The 18,441-nt window shown below is 40.6% G+C and overlaps 1 protein-coding gene across 8 annotated transcripts in view; it reads right to left on the bottom strand.

The window, feature by feature from the left end:
- Positions 1-18,441, bottom strand: part of Rapgef2 (Rap guanine nucleotide exchange factor 2) — a 227,044-nt gene that overhangs the window by 106,109 nt on the left and 102,494 nt on the right. For 3 of the 8 annotated variants that reach the window (XM_052180330.1, XM_052180331.1, XM_052180333.1), the window contains exons 5-7: positions 9,291-9,366; positions 7,461-7,628; positions 4,962-4,979 (exon numbers count right to left, since the gene is read on the bottom strand). In XM_052180330.1, coding sequence (XP_052036290.1) covers positions 4,962-4,979; positions 7,461-7,628; positions 9,291-9,366 — 262 coding nt within the window. Of the gene's footprint in view, positions 1-4,961; positions 4,980-7,460; positions 7,629-7,707; positions 7,973-9,290; positions 9,367-15,219; positions 15,493-18,441 lie in introns of those variants that run through there. The other 5 variants (XM_052180337.1, XM_052180334.1, XM_052180336.1 and 2 more) reach the window with 5 other exon arrangements.

The following is an 18,441-nucleotide window of genomic DNA, read 5'->3' as shown; positions in this document are numbered from 1 at the left end:
CTATGACTGGAGCAGTTTCGCTTATCTACGGAGAATATAAAACATACATATGTACATACGTATGTGAATACACACACACACACACACACACACATATTCAGTTATATATGTACTGCCCACTAAAAGTTACTGTGCAGAAAGCACTATGATCAGGCAAGCCAACTGAAATAAATGACCTGGTACTTTAAAATTTTATTCTTGTCACCTATTTTATTTTTTTTCAACATTTATGCGGATCCGTGTTTTGCTTGTGGGTATGCCTATGTACCACATGCACGCCTGGTGTCCACAGAGGACAGAAGAGGGTATGACATCCCTTGGAACTGGAGTAATAGGTAGTTGTGGACAGTCTGTCATGTGGGTGCAGGGAGATAAAACTGCAGGTGATGCTCTTCACCACTGAGGTCTCTCTAGCCCCTATTTCTTCCTTCCACTTGAATCCTCACCCTTAGTTCTTGTCTCAGTTGTCAAGTTCAAATGCTGTTTCTACTTCCAGAACTTAAGGAGGTCCTAAGGCCATCCCTTGTCCAGCTTGGAGCAGGTAAGTTTATCAAGATGTGTCATGTAAGCAGGGCTGGTGCTTGCCTTTAATCGCAGCACTCAGCATGCAGAGGCAGGTGGATCTCTGGGTTCAAGGCCAGCCTGGGCTACAGAGGGAGTTCCAGGACAGCCAAGGATACACAGAGAAACCCTGTCTCAAAAAGAAACAAAAAGTGAAGCTCCCTGTATCATGAGGTCCTCTGCCCACTCTGGACTTTCCCATAACTTTAGTCTTTGAGCAAATGGAACTCTATGTGTGAACTGCTTCTCCTGAGGTCAGTGATATTACATGATGGCCGATCAGAAAGCCATTCCTGATTCTTTTAAAAGTGCCCAGTGCATGTCCCTCCTTACATGTGTTTTTCTATATTTTTATTATCCATATTTCCCTGCGAAATTACAGCGCAAGGAGAGAAATCACTTGAGTCTGACGAAGACCTGAAAAATGGGTAGTCAACAAATATTTGTCAAATGAACAAGTCTATAGAATAAAATAATGGCTTTTTCCTGAATGACAAAAGAAATAAAACACATCAGTTTTCTGAAACTCTATCCTACTGTAATTTACAAAAGACAATTATACCAGCAGTGAAAAGAAAGGCTTTTGCTTCAATTAAGCAAACTGGGTAAATAAATATAGGAATAAATGCTTTAAAAGTGGATATAGCACCAACACTACACTTACATATAATTTTATTTGTGTTAAAATACATCTTTGAATAGATAAATATAATCAGGAGAGACATGAACTAAGGTAAACTCTGAAGCTCTTAATATATCCTAAGAAATTTACCAAAAATAAAGTCACTGATCTGACATAAAGCACAATTTCTTACAGTTGAATATCAGATACTACATCAAACTAAGGAGGCATTGAAAAATTAATAAGTGAGAAAGCAAACCATGAGATGGGTAAAAATATTTAGATTTCTGATTTAAGAATAGCTCAATCAAAAAACGCATGTCAAAAATGTGCATAAATACTGTAAACTTTTTATTTCAATAAGTAGTCTTTTAAAAACAAACCAAGAAATCCTTAACAAAATACAACTTAAATCTATTCCCTAAAAATACTGTAAAATGTTGTATGTTTAATGTTAGTGCCATATTTCTATTTAAATAGCACACAATGAAAAGTACACATGTTGAAAAACCACAAAGTATTCACCAACATGTTATGTTTTATGTGTCAATTAAAAATTAAGTTTAACTCTTAAAACATGAAAAAAATTAAATCTCATTTAGAAATGTAGAAGATATATCCTAACAAACAGTAATATATGGCCATTACCAAAAATGAAAAACAATCAAACAAATAGAAAAATTAAAACATTATAATCAGGTTTGGTAGCACACACTTTTAATCTCAGTACTCAGAAGACAAAGTCAGGTGAATCTCTGTGAGTTCGAAATCAGCCTAGTCCAGAGTGCTAAGTTCCAGGATAGCCAGTGAGATCCTGTCTCTAAATATGTAAGAGACAACAGAGTGACCAATTCTATGAAGAAGGAAGGTGATCTTCTAAAGCTTCATATACATGTCATCTTATTATACTACTGATGTCACATTTTAGAGATGCTGGCAATAAAAAGTATTAAGGTCACGTTGTATTCAACACATCAAACCGATGTAATATTTCTATTGCTGTTGCATACCATAGTCAATGACTCAAACCTGACCTACTGAAAAACTGGACACCTAGAATGCTTATAACAGACCAAAGCCACTGTAATGGATGTAAAACATCTTTTCCCATAACTTAAAGCGATTCATTATCTCAGTTTTCTTGACTGAAAATTTGAGACTATGTTCTATCTTGTACTATATTCACATTTACAGAAAGCAGAGGCGTGTTTTAGGGGTTAGGCAGTATTGTGACAGCATGCCAACGAAGACTTCAAGAGCAGAGAACACTCTAACTTTCTAACCAGCCTTGGAAGCTAAAAAACTCTCGAGCTTTGGGGAGAACATCCACATGTGTGAGATGTGTTCTTCAATCTCCAGTCTAATTTCTTTCTGTATGATTTTTTTTCTCTCTCTCTCTGATCTGGAAAGAGTAATGAGTTCTTTTCTCCCCCATTAAAGTAAAAGAGAATAAAATGTAGCAGAAGAGATGTGTGCCAGGTTCTAGCACTACTACAACCGTGTAATGGGACCATCCTTCCTCCAGCTCAGCTCCACTACCTTTCCTCTCCATCTTTACAGCGATCTCCCTGCCATACAAATACCTCAGGATTGCCCTGAAGCACTGAGCGGGGAAGACAGAGAAAGCTTTCCTTCTGACCCAACACTTAAAGGCGAACCAATGATAGTCTACGTCCCAACAAAGTCTTTTTAGGAGCTGACCACACGTTTACCAGTCTCTGCCAGAAACAGTCTTTCCTGCTTCCAGTCCATGTACTGGGAGGCGGAAGGTCTAAGCTTTCGGTCACCTGAGAAACAGTCTCAAGCTACACTCATCAAAATGTAAGAAAATGTTAATGAGAATTCTCTTCTCACTGCATATTAAAACACTCACTCTCCCTGCAAAACTCACATACTTGCCTTACAAAAATGTCCTGAAAACACTGCATGGGCTTGGTCTTCATGATTCTGAGGGAAATCATTACAATCCATTTTAAATTACTGTAACACATCTAATTTTAAAAGAGCACATAAAGTATACATCACTATGTGTATTTTGAATTCAAGTTTTAAATCAAAATTAGGTTCTTAATTTTGCCAAATAAAGATAAATTACATTGTGGATTCTTTCTAACTATTAAATTATGTATTCTTAAAGTACTGACTTTCTATATAAAAAGTAAAAATACTGACTTTTTTTAAAAAGCTATACAATGTAGAAATTATACAGTCATAAGGCTTAAAAGTTGAATAAAAGGTTTTATATTTATCTCATCATTTAACAATCAGCAGTTTCAGGGCTAGACAGATGTCTCAGGGTTACGGATGCTTACTGTGCAAACAAGAGAACCAGAGTTTGGGCCCCAGCACTCATCCAAACAGCAGGGTGGGGGAGGGGGCCTGCAGCATCTGTTGTTCTTGCAGAGGACCCAGGGCCAGTTCCCAGCACTCCTGTGGCAGCTCACGACTGTCCCTAATTCCAGCTATAGGGTATCTGAACTTTTTAGGCACGAGGCAAGTGCATATACATAGATGTTGGCAAAACACTCATTCACAAAAAATAAAATAAAATCAAAATCTTAAAAAAGAAAAATTCAGCGGGGTGTGTTCTTGTGCACACCTCCACCCTACTACTTCACTCCTGTTGAGACGAGACAGGAGGCCCACTAGGGCTTGCTGGCTCCTAGCCCAGATGATAAAGCAGGCTCCAGGTCTAGCAAGAAACCCTGCCTCTAAGGAGCAACACAGACAGTGGTGGGCAATGCCATCTTTGGCCTCCAGACATTTGTACGCACCCACGCACCCATGTGCGCATGGGCACATGCACCACCCCACACACAAATCAGCAGTTTCTAAGAAGCACGACAACAGCTATGCCACTGCAGTATCCCCTTACACAGGACAAAGAGGAGCCGGCTCATTGAATTTGAAAATGTGTACAAATAGTTTGTTAGTTCATGGAAGGCTGCGACAATACCCAAAAATGTTAGTGACAGATCTCCTCAATAATAAATGTAATGAATGTAATAAATGCAATTCCTCACGACCTGTTCCTGCTCAGGAACACAGCCATAAACGTTACTGTCCTCTACCATCTTCCAAGTAGTTTTTCTTCCACAACTCCAAATTCCCTAAGCCAAACATGAGCCACAACTTCAACAGTCCAATTCTGAAATTAACAGATTAGTGATTGCAGGCATTAAGAAACAAGTTAGGGTATTCTATACCTTTTGATTAAAATGTAGGCCAACCAAAGCACGACGTCTAGTTAAAATCAAGGTGCAAATAAGAAAACACAGTAAGAGATTTGAAGCTCCCATTTCTTCTTTTGAATAAGCCTGTTTTTGTTTTTTAATGTTAATGAAATTTCCCCAATATATTCCCCAAATGCTCTCACCCTGGGATTTCTAATTTGCTTTTTATCAATAGAACAATTAAAATGTAAGTTTCTAAGGAATTTCCCATGAGCCTTCCCACAAAAAAGGCAGGGCAATTCCAATATCTGTGTTTTTTTTCTTATTTGCAAAACAAGTTAAAAAGAAACAGTGCTTCAACCACTCTTACAAATAATTACATTGCACTTGCATTCTTCAGGTAATGACCTGCACATACATAGAATAGCAGGAAGGAAGCCTACGGTGCTACCTAAGCCAGCACTCCCAAGGCTCACTCCACCACCTGGGCGAAACACAGCAGGACAAGACGGAGCAAAAGACACCAGCACTGTAATTCATTAGTAACATTGCAAACTTACACACAAACTTAGGTTAGCGTCAGGACAGCACACGGATTACAATACCTGGGATTTAGTGCATTCCTTTGAGCCAGAATGAAATGAGTGCCGTAGAGGAGGGAAGGAAAAGAGGAACAAATGTCAGACATGCGCTACATTGCGACTGCCGAAATGAAGACTACATTCATCTCAGTGCTGAATGGACGGCAGTGCAGATCAGCTGTACTACTGTGCTGTGCACCCTAGCCATGCACTGCAGTCCTCCTGACCCACCACAGGGACACTCACGGGACTCGACTCGGAGACCCACTTCCTACCCCAGCCCCACTATCCTAGCCAACCTCTCTCTAAGGGAGAGATTTTATTATGAACAATATGACTCACATCAAATGAATAATAGTTTCCATCTAAATCTTTTACTGTGCCTATCAAACATATAAAACAAATTTTGTTTTCCTCACTAAAACCTGTTTAAGTCAATTATATATTTATATATGTGCCTCTGTGTGTGTGTGTGTGTATACAACTAAAACACAATTTATATCTCAAAAAGGACACAATATTTTGAGTTACCATGCTATTTGCCCATCTTAATTCATTTAGTCAAAGTTATTCACATTGGTCATATATAGTAAATACTGATAAAATTTTTTATCTTAATATTAAATTGTTTCCAAAAGTATCTGCCGGCCAGATAGATGATATACTATTAAAAATATATACTTAAACAGAGCAAGAAAGGGGGATGATGCTCAGAAGGGGAATAAAGGATCTTATGAAAGACAGGCAAGGCAGGCAGGAGGAAGCTCTGCTACGCATGACCTCCCAACCTGAGAGCCCCACCCATGCTCATTCAGGTTAACCAATCAACAGCTAACACTAAGCCAGAAGCCCATGCTCATCTGAGTCTCTCAGGATGGAAACTAGTTTGAGAAAGCAATTTCAAAGCACAACAAATAGCAACAATAATAGTATGTCAAAATATAGTCATCTATTTTAAAGTACTGGCATTTATAATTTTTAAAATGTATTTCCTTCTTTTGGAGATGTTAAGTCTATACCCAAACCAATTACCTTCTTCAATTAACAACAATAGCAAGAAAACAAAAAAGAAAAAAAAATTAGGATTTCCACTCTCCCTCCCTCAACCTTACTTTTTTTCTTTTTTTGACTCAAGGCCTTGGTCTGAAGCCCTGGCGGGCCTGGAATCTGCTAAGAGGTGGGCCTACACCTGCACCCTGCCTCTGGCATGTTCCTTGTACTAAAATAACAGGCAGACACCACCATGCCCAGCCTCTTTCAAGCTTTGCTCTTTCTAAAACCCAAGACTCATCCCCAGGCAAACAGAGCTGCCTTTGTGGCACACAGAACTCGGTTCCTCCCCAAGAACTCAAGCAAAAGATTCTCCGTGATAAACTGAAAAGGTGCATGCAGTGAGCAGGGTGCTCAAAACCCTGCTAAAGATTTAAATACAGAGAGCTCTCCTGGCAAAGTGTGTGAACAGGACATAAAGGATGTTCATCCTCAAGTTACTAAAAGCTGAGTAAATGGTTTGGTGTGTACACTTTCCACTGTGCTTACCTGCAGAAAGGAAAATTGGGAAGTGTAAAAATAGTTACCAAGTGAACCATTTTTCTGTATCTAGTCATAAACTAATTTCCTATAGTGGCCACTTCTCTATGTCCTGTGCAGATAAACCACCTTCCAGGTTATGCCATTAGCATAAGAACTTGGGGACCTTTCACTTGAAAACATAAGAAAAAGAAAAAGAAGGCTCTAAACTGACTTTATGGAAGTTCATACAAAGCACCCACTATTCAAGACTTCATTTCCTCAAAGGTAGAAGGAGTTTACTTATCAAATATCTATGAAATCCAGTGGTCAGCATGTAGGAGGAGCTCTGAACCTGCTCTGCACAAGCATTTCAGAACATCCACACTGAGATGTTTCTTTTTCTTTAAGTCATTTCAGGTGATTCTTATGAATTCTCTGCACTGAACAGAGCTGAGGTAATAGTCTCACTGTAGAATAAGAACCCACAAAAGTACTATGAAAGCTTTATCCATATCTACTGCTTAAATAAAAGCCAGATATGATATCAACCATTGAGACGGATACACAGCAGAAAGCTAAACCCCTGAATGAAGGGAAGGAAACTTACAAAATACCAACTTAAAGTTACATGCCTATCTCAAAGCCTATCTCAGAGAGGAGTTTAAGGAATCCAACGGCTAAGCTGTGTCTCTTCACTTCTTGTTTCAATACTTTCTGAAATCTATTCAAATGAGATCATGTGTGTTTCACCAGAAGAAGAAGCAAAACTCAAGGAAAAGTAAATTAACAAACAAATGAGAACAGATGGGACTCTGTGAGTTCCAGGCCAGTCAGGGCTACACAGAATGACCAGTCTCAAAGTAAATAATAAAGTGAATGAATGAATGAATGAATGAGTAAATAAATAAATAATAAACAAAGCAAAAATAATCAACCATTTTAACCATCTTTTTAAGCATCCCAATCACAAAACAATTATGAGAAGCACCAAATCTGTACTCTCTAACTTACCGTATGATAGCCTCTAGGCAAAGGTGGTTTGCCCACGGGGTAAGGATCCACTGTGTCAATAATTGTTTGTCTTTCACCTTTCTGGTTGATCTTTCTAAATCTTCTTCGAGACTGTCTGTGGGAGGCTTGACGTTGGAAATATTCTTCATTCTCATCCATATAGTCCACCTGAAATAAAACCCCCAAGAGATTTCATTTACCCGATCAGACCACTCCACATGAACACCAGATGCAAGAATAAACTTACAAATGATCTACTCTCATTAACTCTGCAGCTATCTCTAGACAAATGTTAGCTGTATCTGCACCTCTCTGAGGCCAACGGGCTGGCAGTGACTCTTGGGTGAAGAGGCATTCTCAGTTCTACTGAGAACAATCTGCATTACCCTGGAAGTCTGGAGTTTCGGGGAAGAGACTTTAAGAAGACTTTGTGCTGACTTAAGAGCCTGAGAGGTCGCGGGGTGTGACCACACTTTATGAACACAGCCACTGCTCATCATAACTTTAGTATGCCCATACACACAAATCTGATGCATTTGGGAAACTCTGTAAAACCCCCTGGAGCCCTGAATGAATCAGACAGCGCTGGAAGCAGGATGGCTCTAGGGGAGCAAGGTTCCTCTTCCAGCTTACAAGCGTGCCTTCAGTTTCTTTCTGCTTATGTAGTATTTATTGCGTTAAAAACACAATTCCCCCTTCTAAACATCTAAAAAGTCTAGTGAGCACACTAACAGGCAACAAGCAGAGGGAGTTTATTCGTCAGTTACGATGTCTTCAGGATGGCTCATACAGAGGCTGCACTCACAGTTCTTGTAATACTGTCCAAGTATGAAACCTTAGGACCTTCACCAAAAACAAATCAAAACAACAACAAAGTTCCATGAAAACAGCATTAACAGGAGTAAAAATCTCAACTTCAAGTGCTGGAAAGTCCTATGATCTGTCCACAATTTTAGTAATCCTAAATTTTACCACCACCATTTTATTTTTTTCATTTTATGAGATTTGGCCCCAATTTTTTGGGTTCAGAGAGGAAGTTCTTACTGCTGACAGAATTCCTCTGCAACATCTTGGGGGAAATCTGAAATTGCCTCTAAAAACTTGACCTGAAGTTACCTACCAATACTTAACCAAATGTGATCAAGAAAGTTCCACTATGATCACTACTGTGCCATCATTTACTTTCCAAGAGTTTCCTCCCTGAACAAGAAGACAGATGAGGACCCAGGCATCATGAAGGAGGCTAGTCAGGGCTCGTACGGTACCCACCCGTCTTTGCTTTTGTTACCTTAAAAGAATGTCTAATATCTTCTTCTAAATTATTTTTATGCAGTAAGAAAGAAGTGCCACAGATGGTTTTGCTTTAAATCTTTACTAAAATAATTATGTTGCGAACATCTTTCTTACCTTCCCGCATGATGCCTTATCTTAATGTATCTTAAATCACACTATTATGAGACAAAGGAGTCAGCAGGTCTCTAATATCCTCTCAGTTAAAGGAATTCAGGAACTTGTTCAACGCATAAGCTCCTCAGAGCTAAACTTCTACAGTTCCAGAGTCCCCCAAATTTCACTTAAAAAGACATAACCATTGATTGAATTATAAAGTTCAAACACCAAACACTGTCCCTTTTCAACTTTCTATCTTCTACATTTGCTATAAATAACAATATTACAATTATGAATTCAAATTTATAATTATTAAATAAATCCATTACAAAAATACAGTACTTTATGATGAACAAGTAGTTTGTGAAAAAGCTTTTTCTTTTTACTTTTTTCTGAAAATTACTTCAGGAAAATAAAAAGTTCTCAAAGAGATATTCTTACCACAATCATTTCAGAAGGCTCTAAGACAATGCATTCACAGCCACGCCTAAAGCTTCCTGCAGAACGCTTGCCAAAACTAGAAAGAGGTAAAAAAACAAAACAAAAACAAAAACAAGACTCAGGGATCAAGAAACATGAATTAGCTAACCTCCAACTAAGGAAATTTTTTTCAATTACAAAAACCACACATTAAAAATGTCTTTAGTCATTATTATACAAAGAAATAACAAAATAATATAAATTCCTAAGTTTCAATCATGTTTTTTCTGGAAAATTGTTTTCAAATTAATAATATAAATAAGGAAGAATTAATACGAACATGCTTTGTGATGAACTGTTTGAAATCATTCTCAATGAGGTGAAGTTTTAGAATATTCGAATACAGACAGAATGGCCCCATTATAAACTACAAAAATGTTTATAAATTATAAGTTACAGGCAATCCCCTTTTCCAAGCTAACATGCTCAGACTAAATATTCCTTCTACACAGGAGTGTATTTACTTTCTAATTTTCTTTTTTTTCTTTTTTTTTTTTTTTTTCCTTTTTTGGTTTTTCAAGACAGGGTTTCTCTGTGTAGCCCTGGCTGTCCTGGAACTCACTCTGTAGACCAGGCTGGCCTCGAACTCAGAGATCTGCCTGCCTCTACCTCCCAAGCACTGGGATTAAAGGCATGCGCCACCACTGCCCAGCTACTTTCAAATTTTCTTGATCAAGTTATTCTAAATGTTTTAAGAAAAAGATGCCAACCTAGGACAAGGGATGTGCGCAGATGTGTGTGCAGATGTGTGCCTGAATTCCCTTCCTGAGAGCTCCTCCCTGGAGACTCAGTACATACTCCTCTGTCGCATCTCTGTCAACTCTCACTTTAATCCTAGAGAAGACTATTTCTGTTGTTTGTTTTGTTTTGTTTTCTGACATTTTCTTTACAACCTAGAACCCAGGTGTGCCAAAGTGGTTCTGACCTGCCTTCTCCATCCACAATCTGTTTGTACCCAGTCACTGAAAACCTCTTTCCCTCTAAAAAGAAACAATTTTTAAAGCTTCAATGAAGTTTGAATACATATATTTCACCATGTTACATGTACATATTTTGGTTATATTTTATTTTATTTAGTTTTCTTAGCATACACAGTAACTGTTAAAAAGAAAAAAAAAAACTCCACTGTAATACCTATGCACATACGTATGTGCTTCACCTGTGTATCCTCCTATTGCCCTTGGACCTTTCCCCGTTCCTTCTGACCTGCTTTCTCTAGTCTCCCTCCCACTTTCTTAATATAGAGGCTGTATCTGAGAGAAAATATGTGACATTTGTCTTTCTAGACTTGTTTGTTTCACTTAACATGATAATATCCAATTCTCCATTTTCATGCAAATGATAAACATCTTTTCTTCTTTATGACACAATGGAAGTCCATACTCCACATATTACACTTTACACATCTTTTAAGGAAAAAAAAAAGTTCCCAATAACAAATTTTAATTGAATACTTTTCCCCAACATCAAGTCAAGTAAGCATTCTGGGAAACTTCTATGTAAATTTTCCTTCCTTTTATAGGGCCCTTAAATCATGACACAAAATGTTTCCCAAACTAGGAAGCAAGCTATGAAAATCAAGAAGTCCCTCTGACCACTTCACCTGTCAATCTTATTCATTTACATGAGGTCACCAGTCAGAGTAGACTCATCAATTACATTTTCCGGGATCAAACCTTGTTTTATGAGGATCAACCCCAGAATCATAGACAATACCATTGAAAAATACTTTCTAAAACACTCAGACATCCATTCAGACATATCCGAACATACATACTGTAGCATGTCTTATAAGGTGGAAAACTGCCAGTGAGGGCGAGAAATGACTTCGTGGATAAAGCCCTGGCCATACAAGCACTAAGACTGGTGTTCAGATCCCAGAAGCCACTGCAAACCTGCAGGACTCTTGTGGTGAAAGGAAGGTCAGAGGATCCCTGGAGCAAGCTGACTAGCTATAATGTAAGAGTTCTGAGACTGACAGAGAGACACAGTCGCAAAGAAGAAAGTGACTCCAGCCATCAGCCTCAGGGCACCACGGTAGTCAACAACTTGAAAAAATAATCTTGACATATTAGTAAAATACATAACAGACTTACCAGACTTACCATCATTTTAACTGTATTACATGACTAGGTAAAAATGTATATTGTATTTTTAAGGTTTGTTACTAAGTAACATAACATCAAAATCTAAAAATGAGTGCAAGAGGGTGCTGTGCGGCCCAGTGTGGTATGTACCATTAGCAAAAGCACCTCCCAGGTTCAACTGTCAACACCTCAAAATAAACAGGCAAGCCAGAGCACAACTGCGAGACTCAGTTGTCATATTTCATTCCATTTCAGACCTAGACAATTTTATAACCATGGCTGCTTCTTTTGAAACTGTGGAGTGGCACTGTAAAGAAATCACACATGTTTGTAATGCATACAATGATCCTACAAAACTTGATCAAAGAAATCAAAACTATGGGGTTGTTCACAAACCTCAGCAAGAAAAGCTGAATTCCCACCTTCGATTCTAGCAAACTTCACAGCGCCCCTGGTATGCACAGCTCCTATACCAATTCCCCACATCCTATTCTACACTGCAAATCCTGTTACCAACTAGGACTTAGCCTCTAGAAGTTCATGATTTTGAACTGAATTAACATGCAAAGGTCACACTGTATAATTTATGCCCAGGAGAGTCTGGGACGAGGTGGCTGCAGGTGAGCTAACAAGCTGCAGCCACAAGACACACACATCCTGTCGACATCACAAAGCTGTCAATAGGGAAAACAATTCTCCAGCACATTAATTTCTCAAATATGCTGAAGGAGAGAGGCTAGCACCCTTGGAACAAATCTAAGCAAGGCATTTGTCTTTTTATCAAACAGCCAGCTGAACAGGGGAGAGGGTCAGTTGGTTACATCCTGGCTGCAAGCATAAGGATCTGAACTCGAATCCCTAGAGACTGCCTTATAAAATCATGAGGCTATTATAGTGGTGTCCACAGCCCTAGCGCCAGGAAGTGCCAGGACACCACTATCTGCACGGCAGAGCTCAGTGCACTAGAATTCACAATGGCCACATGTGGAAACAACTCTACTAACCAAACTATTATGTACACATAAAGTAGATTTCAGAATGTTGGTGATAACAGTCTGGCTCCATAGCCCAGGCTAGCTTCAAATCCACACTTCTCCTGCCTCAAGTCTCCCAAGTGCTGGGCGTACAACTGCGTGAGGTCATATGCAGCTCACCAAGGAGGACTGTTTAGACATAAAAGGACTGAAGAACTGATGCATGATACAGAATGGACAAAGCTTAAAAATATCACACAGAGAGCAACAAGCCAGTTGCAAAAACTCCACATAGACGAATTAGCTAGAATGGGCAATTTCGAAGAGGAAGAAAGCGAGAGTTCACCGAGGACAGGGGCACAGAGCGGCGAGCCCGCAGTTAGCTTCTGTTTCTTTTAGTGGCTTTAGGTTTCTTTTTTTTTTTTTCCAGACTTAATTCATTTATTTTTCTTGTATATAGCCGGGCAGTGGTGGCGCACGCCTGTAATCCCAGCACTCTGGGGGGTGGGGGGCAGAGGCAGACGGATTTCTGAGTTCGAGGCCTGATCTACTGAGTGAGTTCCAGAACAGCCAGGGCTACACAGAGAAACCCTGTCTCAAAAAAAACCCAAACAACCAAATCAAAAAAAACAAACAAACAAAACCCTATGTGGTAGCCACAGCTGGAGCCTGGGTCCTCTGAACAGAGACTCTGATGTGGGTTTTCACAAGATGATCAGTGAACTCCTGATAAGGAGACTTGGTGAACGAGTCTCTTTCAAGAGGTCGGGGGGTCAGGTAGCTATAGGTCTTGGAGATGGCATCAAAGGTGGCCTTGGTAAAGTTGCCCAGGGTGGCAGTGCAGCCTCTGGCTGATGTGTGGCAGTCGTCTATAACGGCCATCATCAGGAGCTTCTTGGGCACAGGAGCAGAGACGATGCCAGTGCCTCTGGGGGCAGGGATGAGACGCAACAGCGCAGAGCCACAGCGGCCTGTCACCTTGCACAGAACAGTGTGGGGCTGGCCAATCTTGTTTCCCCAGTAGCCTCTCCGCACAGGGACAATGTCCAAGATGATGGCCCCTCGGATGGCAGTGGCAACCTCCTTGGAGCACTTAACACCAAGACCAACGTGACCATTGCAGTCCCCAATAGCGACAAATGCCTTGAACCTGTTCCTCTGGCCAGTCCGAGTCTGCTTCTGCACTGGCATGATTTTCAGAACCTCATCCCTTAGGGATGCACCCAGACTTTAGGTTTCTTAACAAAGACTCGGGAGTAAGAAAAAGCAGGAAGTCATAGCAAACGAGTAGAGGCAGGCCCCACACCAAAGCGGTTGGTTTGAGACTGGACCATACAACTGAGAGGTACTGCAGCAACCTCTTCCCATTGGTCATATAACGCTCAAGTGAAGGCAGCTGTGGGAAGGCTTGGGAAGGTCCACGGGTAACAGGCGCCCAGGGACTGTCCCGAGCAGTCAGTGACAACTACGTTTTCTTTAATTTAACAGAACCACGTTTTTCCTTTTGTCCGTGGACGATAATAAGACTCTTCCATATCATGTCTTAAGTGGAAAGTGTCTCGCTGCCTGCTCCTCTTAGTGTGGTCACTGGACAGGTAACATAAATCAGTATTAGCAACGCAAGCCCTTTAATTAACATAAGAATTTACCAAAAAAATATGTTTTTTCACAAGATACAGCCACTATTTCTTCGGTGTTTACAGTCAGTGGAAGATGCATATTCAAACAGCTGCAGCCCAATGGCAGTCCAAACTTCAGCAGTTCAGAGGCAGCTCTCAATGGCCAGGCCCACTCGCCAGCTAGCAGAGTGGGAAAAAGATGGCTCAGCGTTTGTAATTCACAGAGCAATTCAAATTCAGCACAATCGCATAGTGCAGTGAGAGCCTGAGGTCAGATGAAAATACCCAAAGATTTGAATGTCAAGCCCATACAGACCAAGTGCCCTCAAGCAGCTCCTGCCAGGAATACAACCTATAGATAGGTTGCTGCTTAGAACATTCAAAGACACAGGGTTGTTTTGTTTACATTTGAATTAAAACACTTTAAAAGTCATCCTAGTCTTTAGTTTCAGTTTTTGTGTATACCTGTGTGTTAAACAAAAATCAATGTTTGTGTGTGCACACGCTCTGCGCTTGCCAGCATTCCTGGTAAGTCTTGGCTATACTATTCAGAACCCTGCTGATCCTTTTCCATCCTAGACACTGGCTTTTGACAGGCAGCTAGCAAGTTGAAGAGGGATGTCAGGGTGAGGAACGTATGATATGAGTGTTCCTAAAGAAGTTGTTCTGTATAAACACATTGCCCAACTTTGATTTCAGCTCTTCAGCTTCAATGTAACTGCAGAACATCTTTACAATCTTTAATATTAAACAGCCACAAAATGACAGCTAAGTTACACAGGTCCACATTTGTCAACTGTTGACTCTCTTGGCCTTATGAGAATAGTATATAAGCCCTGCTGCCAGCCATCAGTTGAAAGACCAGCAGCAGCACAGCACACCGCATACACCACAGCATATAGCACAGCACACAACACACAGCACAGCACACCGCATACACCACAGCATATAGCACAGCACACAACACACAGCACACAGCACAGTACAGTACAACCATCCAGTTTCATCCCACTTGAAGGTTTCACACAGAACAATTTAAAAATTAAGAATTACAAATTAACTCAGTTCTTCAAATAAAAATAAACTAAAAAAAATGTTTTTAACAGGTGCAAATAGTATGGCAGTACATAATCCAAAATGCGCTGTAACAGACCGCCAGATAGAGACCCTCAAGTTCATAGAAAGCACGAATCTGAGAAAAGCAACTTACCTAGTTTGAGTAAACTCCCATAGGTAACTAATCGACAGCAGAAGTTGTAAGGATGATGGAGCCTAGGTTTCTGTCAGCACGTTTTCTCCAATTTGACTCAAGAGCATGTTTTATTAGTGTGAGTGTCCTGGAAAAGGCAGCAGCTGGGCACAGAAGCACCCCTCTATCAGTGTCCCTAACCTTGCCCTGTGTATGGGCCTCCACATTCTTGTGTGCGTCAGAACTGCTTGGCGGAATGCAAGTTCTCTACATCGGAATGTAAACTTACTCAATGTCAGGGAAGATGACCAGAAGATCAGAGCACAGCAGTGCATCTGAGAGACTGACAGGCAGTCCAAATATACCAAATGATCTAAAATGTCAAACTATAAGATAACCTATTTTTTATCTCTTCATTTCTAGAAAGTGTTAGTTACTGAATTTTAATCTCCTTATAAATATATCTAAGTAACTAACTAAAAGGTAAATAACCAACTGATGCCCCTAAACCAAAATCAATTTATGAATTGATGACTTCAAAGAAAGAGTTACACCTCATTGTCTATACCAAGCAATGCTAGTGAGTAGGAAGGCCTAGAGAACTGCTGAAACTTTGAATCTCAGTCCCAAAGTCAAGAGAAAACTCAGGAGAGGGCACTGAAAAACTTGCCATAAAAATACACCGAATCTTTTTTAATGTTTTACCTTCACTCAAAAATTATCAGGCACTTAAAAATAAAATCATACACAATGTATATTACAAAATGTGTGTGTGTGTCTCTGTCTGTCTGTCTGTCTGTCTGTGTGTGTATTACACACTGTGTCAAGAGCGTGGACTAAGTGGCTACGATTCCCTAAGTACTTGGAAACTACACACACATTTCACCATCTCTAGACACCTCCACAGCTGCTTTAGAAATGCTCGCCCCCGCCCCCCAGCAAGCACTCACGGCAGAGCACTGCTCCTCTGCACACGGAAGCCCAGCACTAAACCTTTACTTACAAACGTAGCACACGTGAAAATAACAAGGAAGGGCTCTTCGCTACTCTCCCACCCCTGTTCAGTTCCTCTACTTAAGAAGCATTAAGCATTTAATATTTGTAGCATGAACATTTTAATTTCTAAAAATCCAACCTGCACTGTCTTCAATGCCTTTGAAGCCCCAATACAGCAGTGCTGCCACCTTCTACGGCTACGTCTCTGCGGCAGCAAGAGCTCCCATTTCCCTGTTAGCTGCTTGTGAGCCTATGCGCTCCAGGCTTGCGGCTCTAGCAGAGCCAACATTCCTTCTGAGGCTCGCTTCCTGCTTCCATGACCCACCCACCTCTCGGGGCTGCATTATGTATTACGCATGTTGTATGGGCACTCTTTCCGCATACCAGTCTCATGACCTCAGCAGCTGCCGGACAGATACTCTTTATCAATTTCTATTAATTCATTATCTACTCTTGTAACTCAAGGACAAGTAGAAATCGGCAATGTCTGTTCTCCTGTGAGGCTTCAAGGTCAAATGTTCACACGAGCTACAGCTGCAATTTTTGTTATTAACATGCACTAAAGCAGTGCTAAGAGCTGGTAACTCTCCATCAAAAGAGTTGAATTGTATACCGGCCTGAGGGATTAGTGCCGTAAAGACTGGCATACATTTACATCATCACAGATGGACGAGGCTGGAGGAGGCTGTATGACTCTTGCTTTCCCCCTTCCGGTGATAAAGTTGTTCTTACCTCAGATGTACCGGGCTACACAGAGCAAATTTTTCTCTTGCCACAACCCAAGCCAGCCTGGGACAGTGGTGTGAGGGCTATGCTTTGGGAGTGTCTATGTCCTCGTGACCGACCTGCTACAGACAGCTCAGCTAAACTGATCTGCTGCTATCCGTCTACAAAGCCACACAAACAGGTCTCTGCTGATCACTGTGCTTTGGCGCAGATGTCAGCCGACTGGTCCTTTAAAAGTTATGGTCCAGGGCAGACTCTCCCTTCAGCTCGGAGACACGTGCCGTGACCAAAGTGTCTCTTTAATCTTCACCATTTCACCGTGCAAAGCTGAGCTCAGAGTCAGACAGAAAAGTCGGCTCAGCTCCGACTTCTATCCATAAACAACCTCACTTTTATAACATTCACAGAAGCAACAACAACAATAACACATTAAGATCTATATAATGAGTTGGTGAATAAGTGAGACTAATAAAAACCAAACTTCTCAGTCTTGAAGCTCCTTTACATGAATGGCATCAAATCCTGGCCATCAATGGAGTACAGCACCCCTCCTGAGGTAAATGTTTGTGTGTCTTTGTGAGACAAGACCTAACAAAACCTGTTTGAAACAAGGAAAAGAACATCTGCACATACGACAGCTTACTACAAAGTTAGCAAGTAATAAAACGCCAGCTTGTGGAACTCAGCTGAGGGAAATGAGGGCTGTTCTCATGAGTCACACGTGTGCTATGAGTAAAATGACTGCTCCTTGCCTTTCTACCAAAAGCAACACTGCTGACCTTGTTCAATCTGTTTCAGAATTTCTCTTATGGACGGAAGTGGTAAAATCTTGTGATTTACTATTAAGAGGTTTAGAATTAATGCTAATATGAGATAAGCATGACCTATATTTGAAAGGAAAATTTCTGAAATAAAAAGATACTCTATGCTCACAGACAAAGCTAGTGTTTGACTTCAATCCAGGCAATCCAGTCAGATTGTAACCAGCATTCTCAATACCAATAACCGAATCTTAAATCTATACGGGAAGACAGAGCTACAAAACGATTCTGACGAAGAACAAAATTAGTATTTATAACAAATATACCATTAGGTTACACAAAAGCAGATAAACATACAGAGGGATAAATGTTTTTTTAATGGTGCTAATATGATTTTTTTATTGGATATTTTCTTTATTGGCATTTCAAATGTTATCCCCTTTCCCAGTTTCCCCCTTCCCCAAAACCCCTTCCCATCCTCCACCCCCTGCTTCTATGAGGGTGTTCCAACACCCACCCACTCCCATCTCCCCTCCCTCCATTCCCCTACACTAGGGCATGGAGCCTTCACAGGACCAAGGGCCTCTCCTCCCACTGATGCCCAACAAGGCCATCCTCTGCTACATATACAGCTGGAGTCATAGGTCCCTCCATGTGTATTCCTTGGTTGGTGCTTTAGTCCCTGGGAGCTCTGGGGGCGGGGGGGGGGGGGGAGGTCTGGTTGGTTGATATTGTTCTTCATATGGGATTGCAAACGCCT

Source organism: Apodemus sylvaticus, chromosome 4 (assembly GCF_947179515.1).
Source record: "Apodemus sylvaticus chromosome 4, mApoSyl1.1, whole genome shotgun sequence".
Lineage (NCBI taxonomy): Eukaryota > Metazoa > Chordata > Mammalia > Rodentia > Muridae > Apodemus > Apodemus sylvaticus.
The sequence above is the reverse complement of the archived record's forward strand: the minus strand, read 5'-3'. Positions and strand labels throughout refer to the sequence as shown.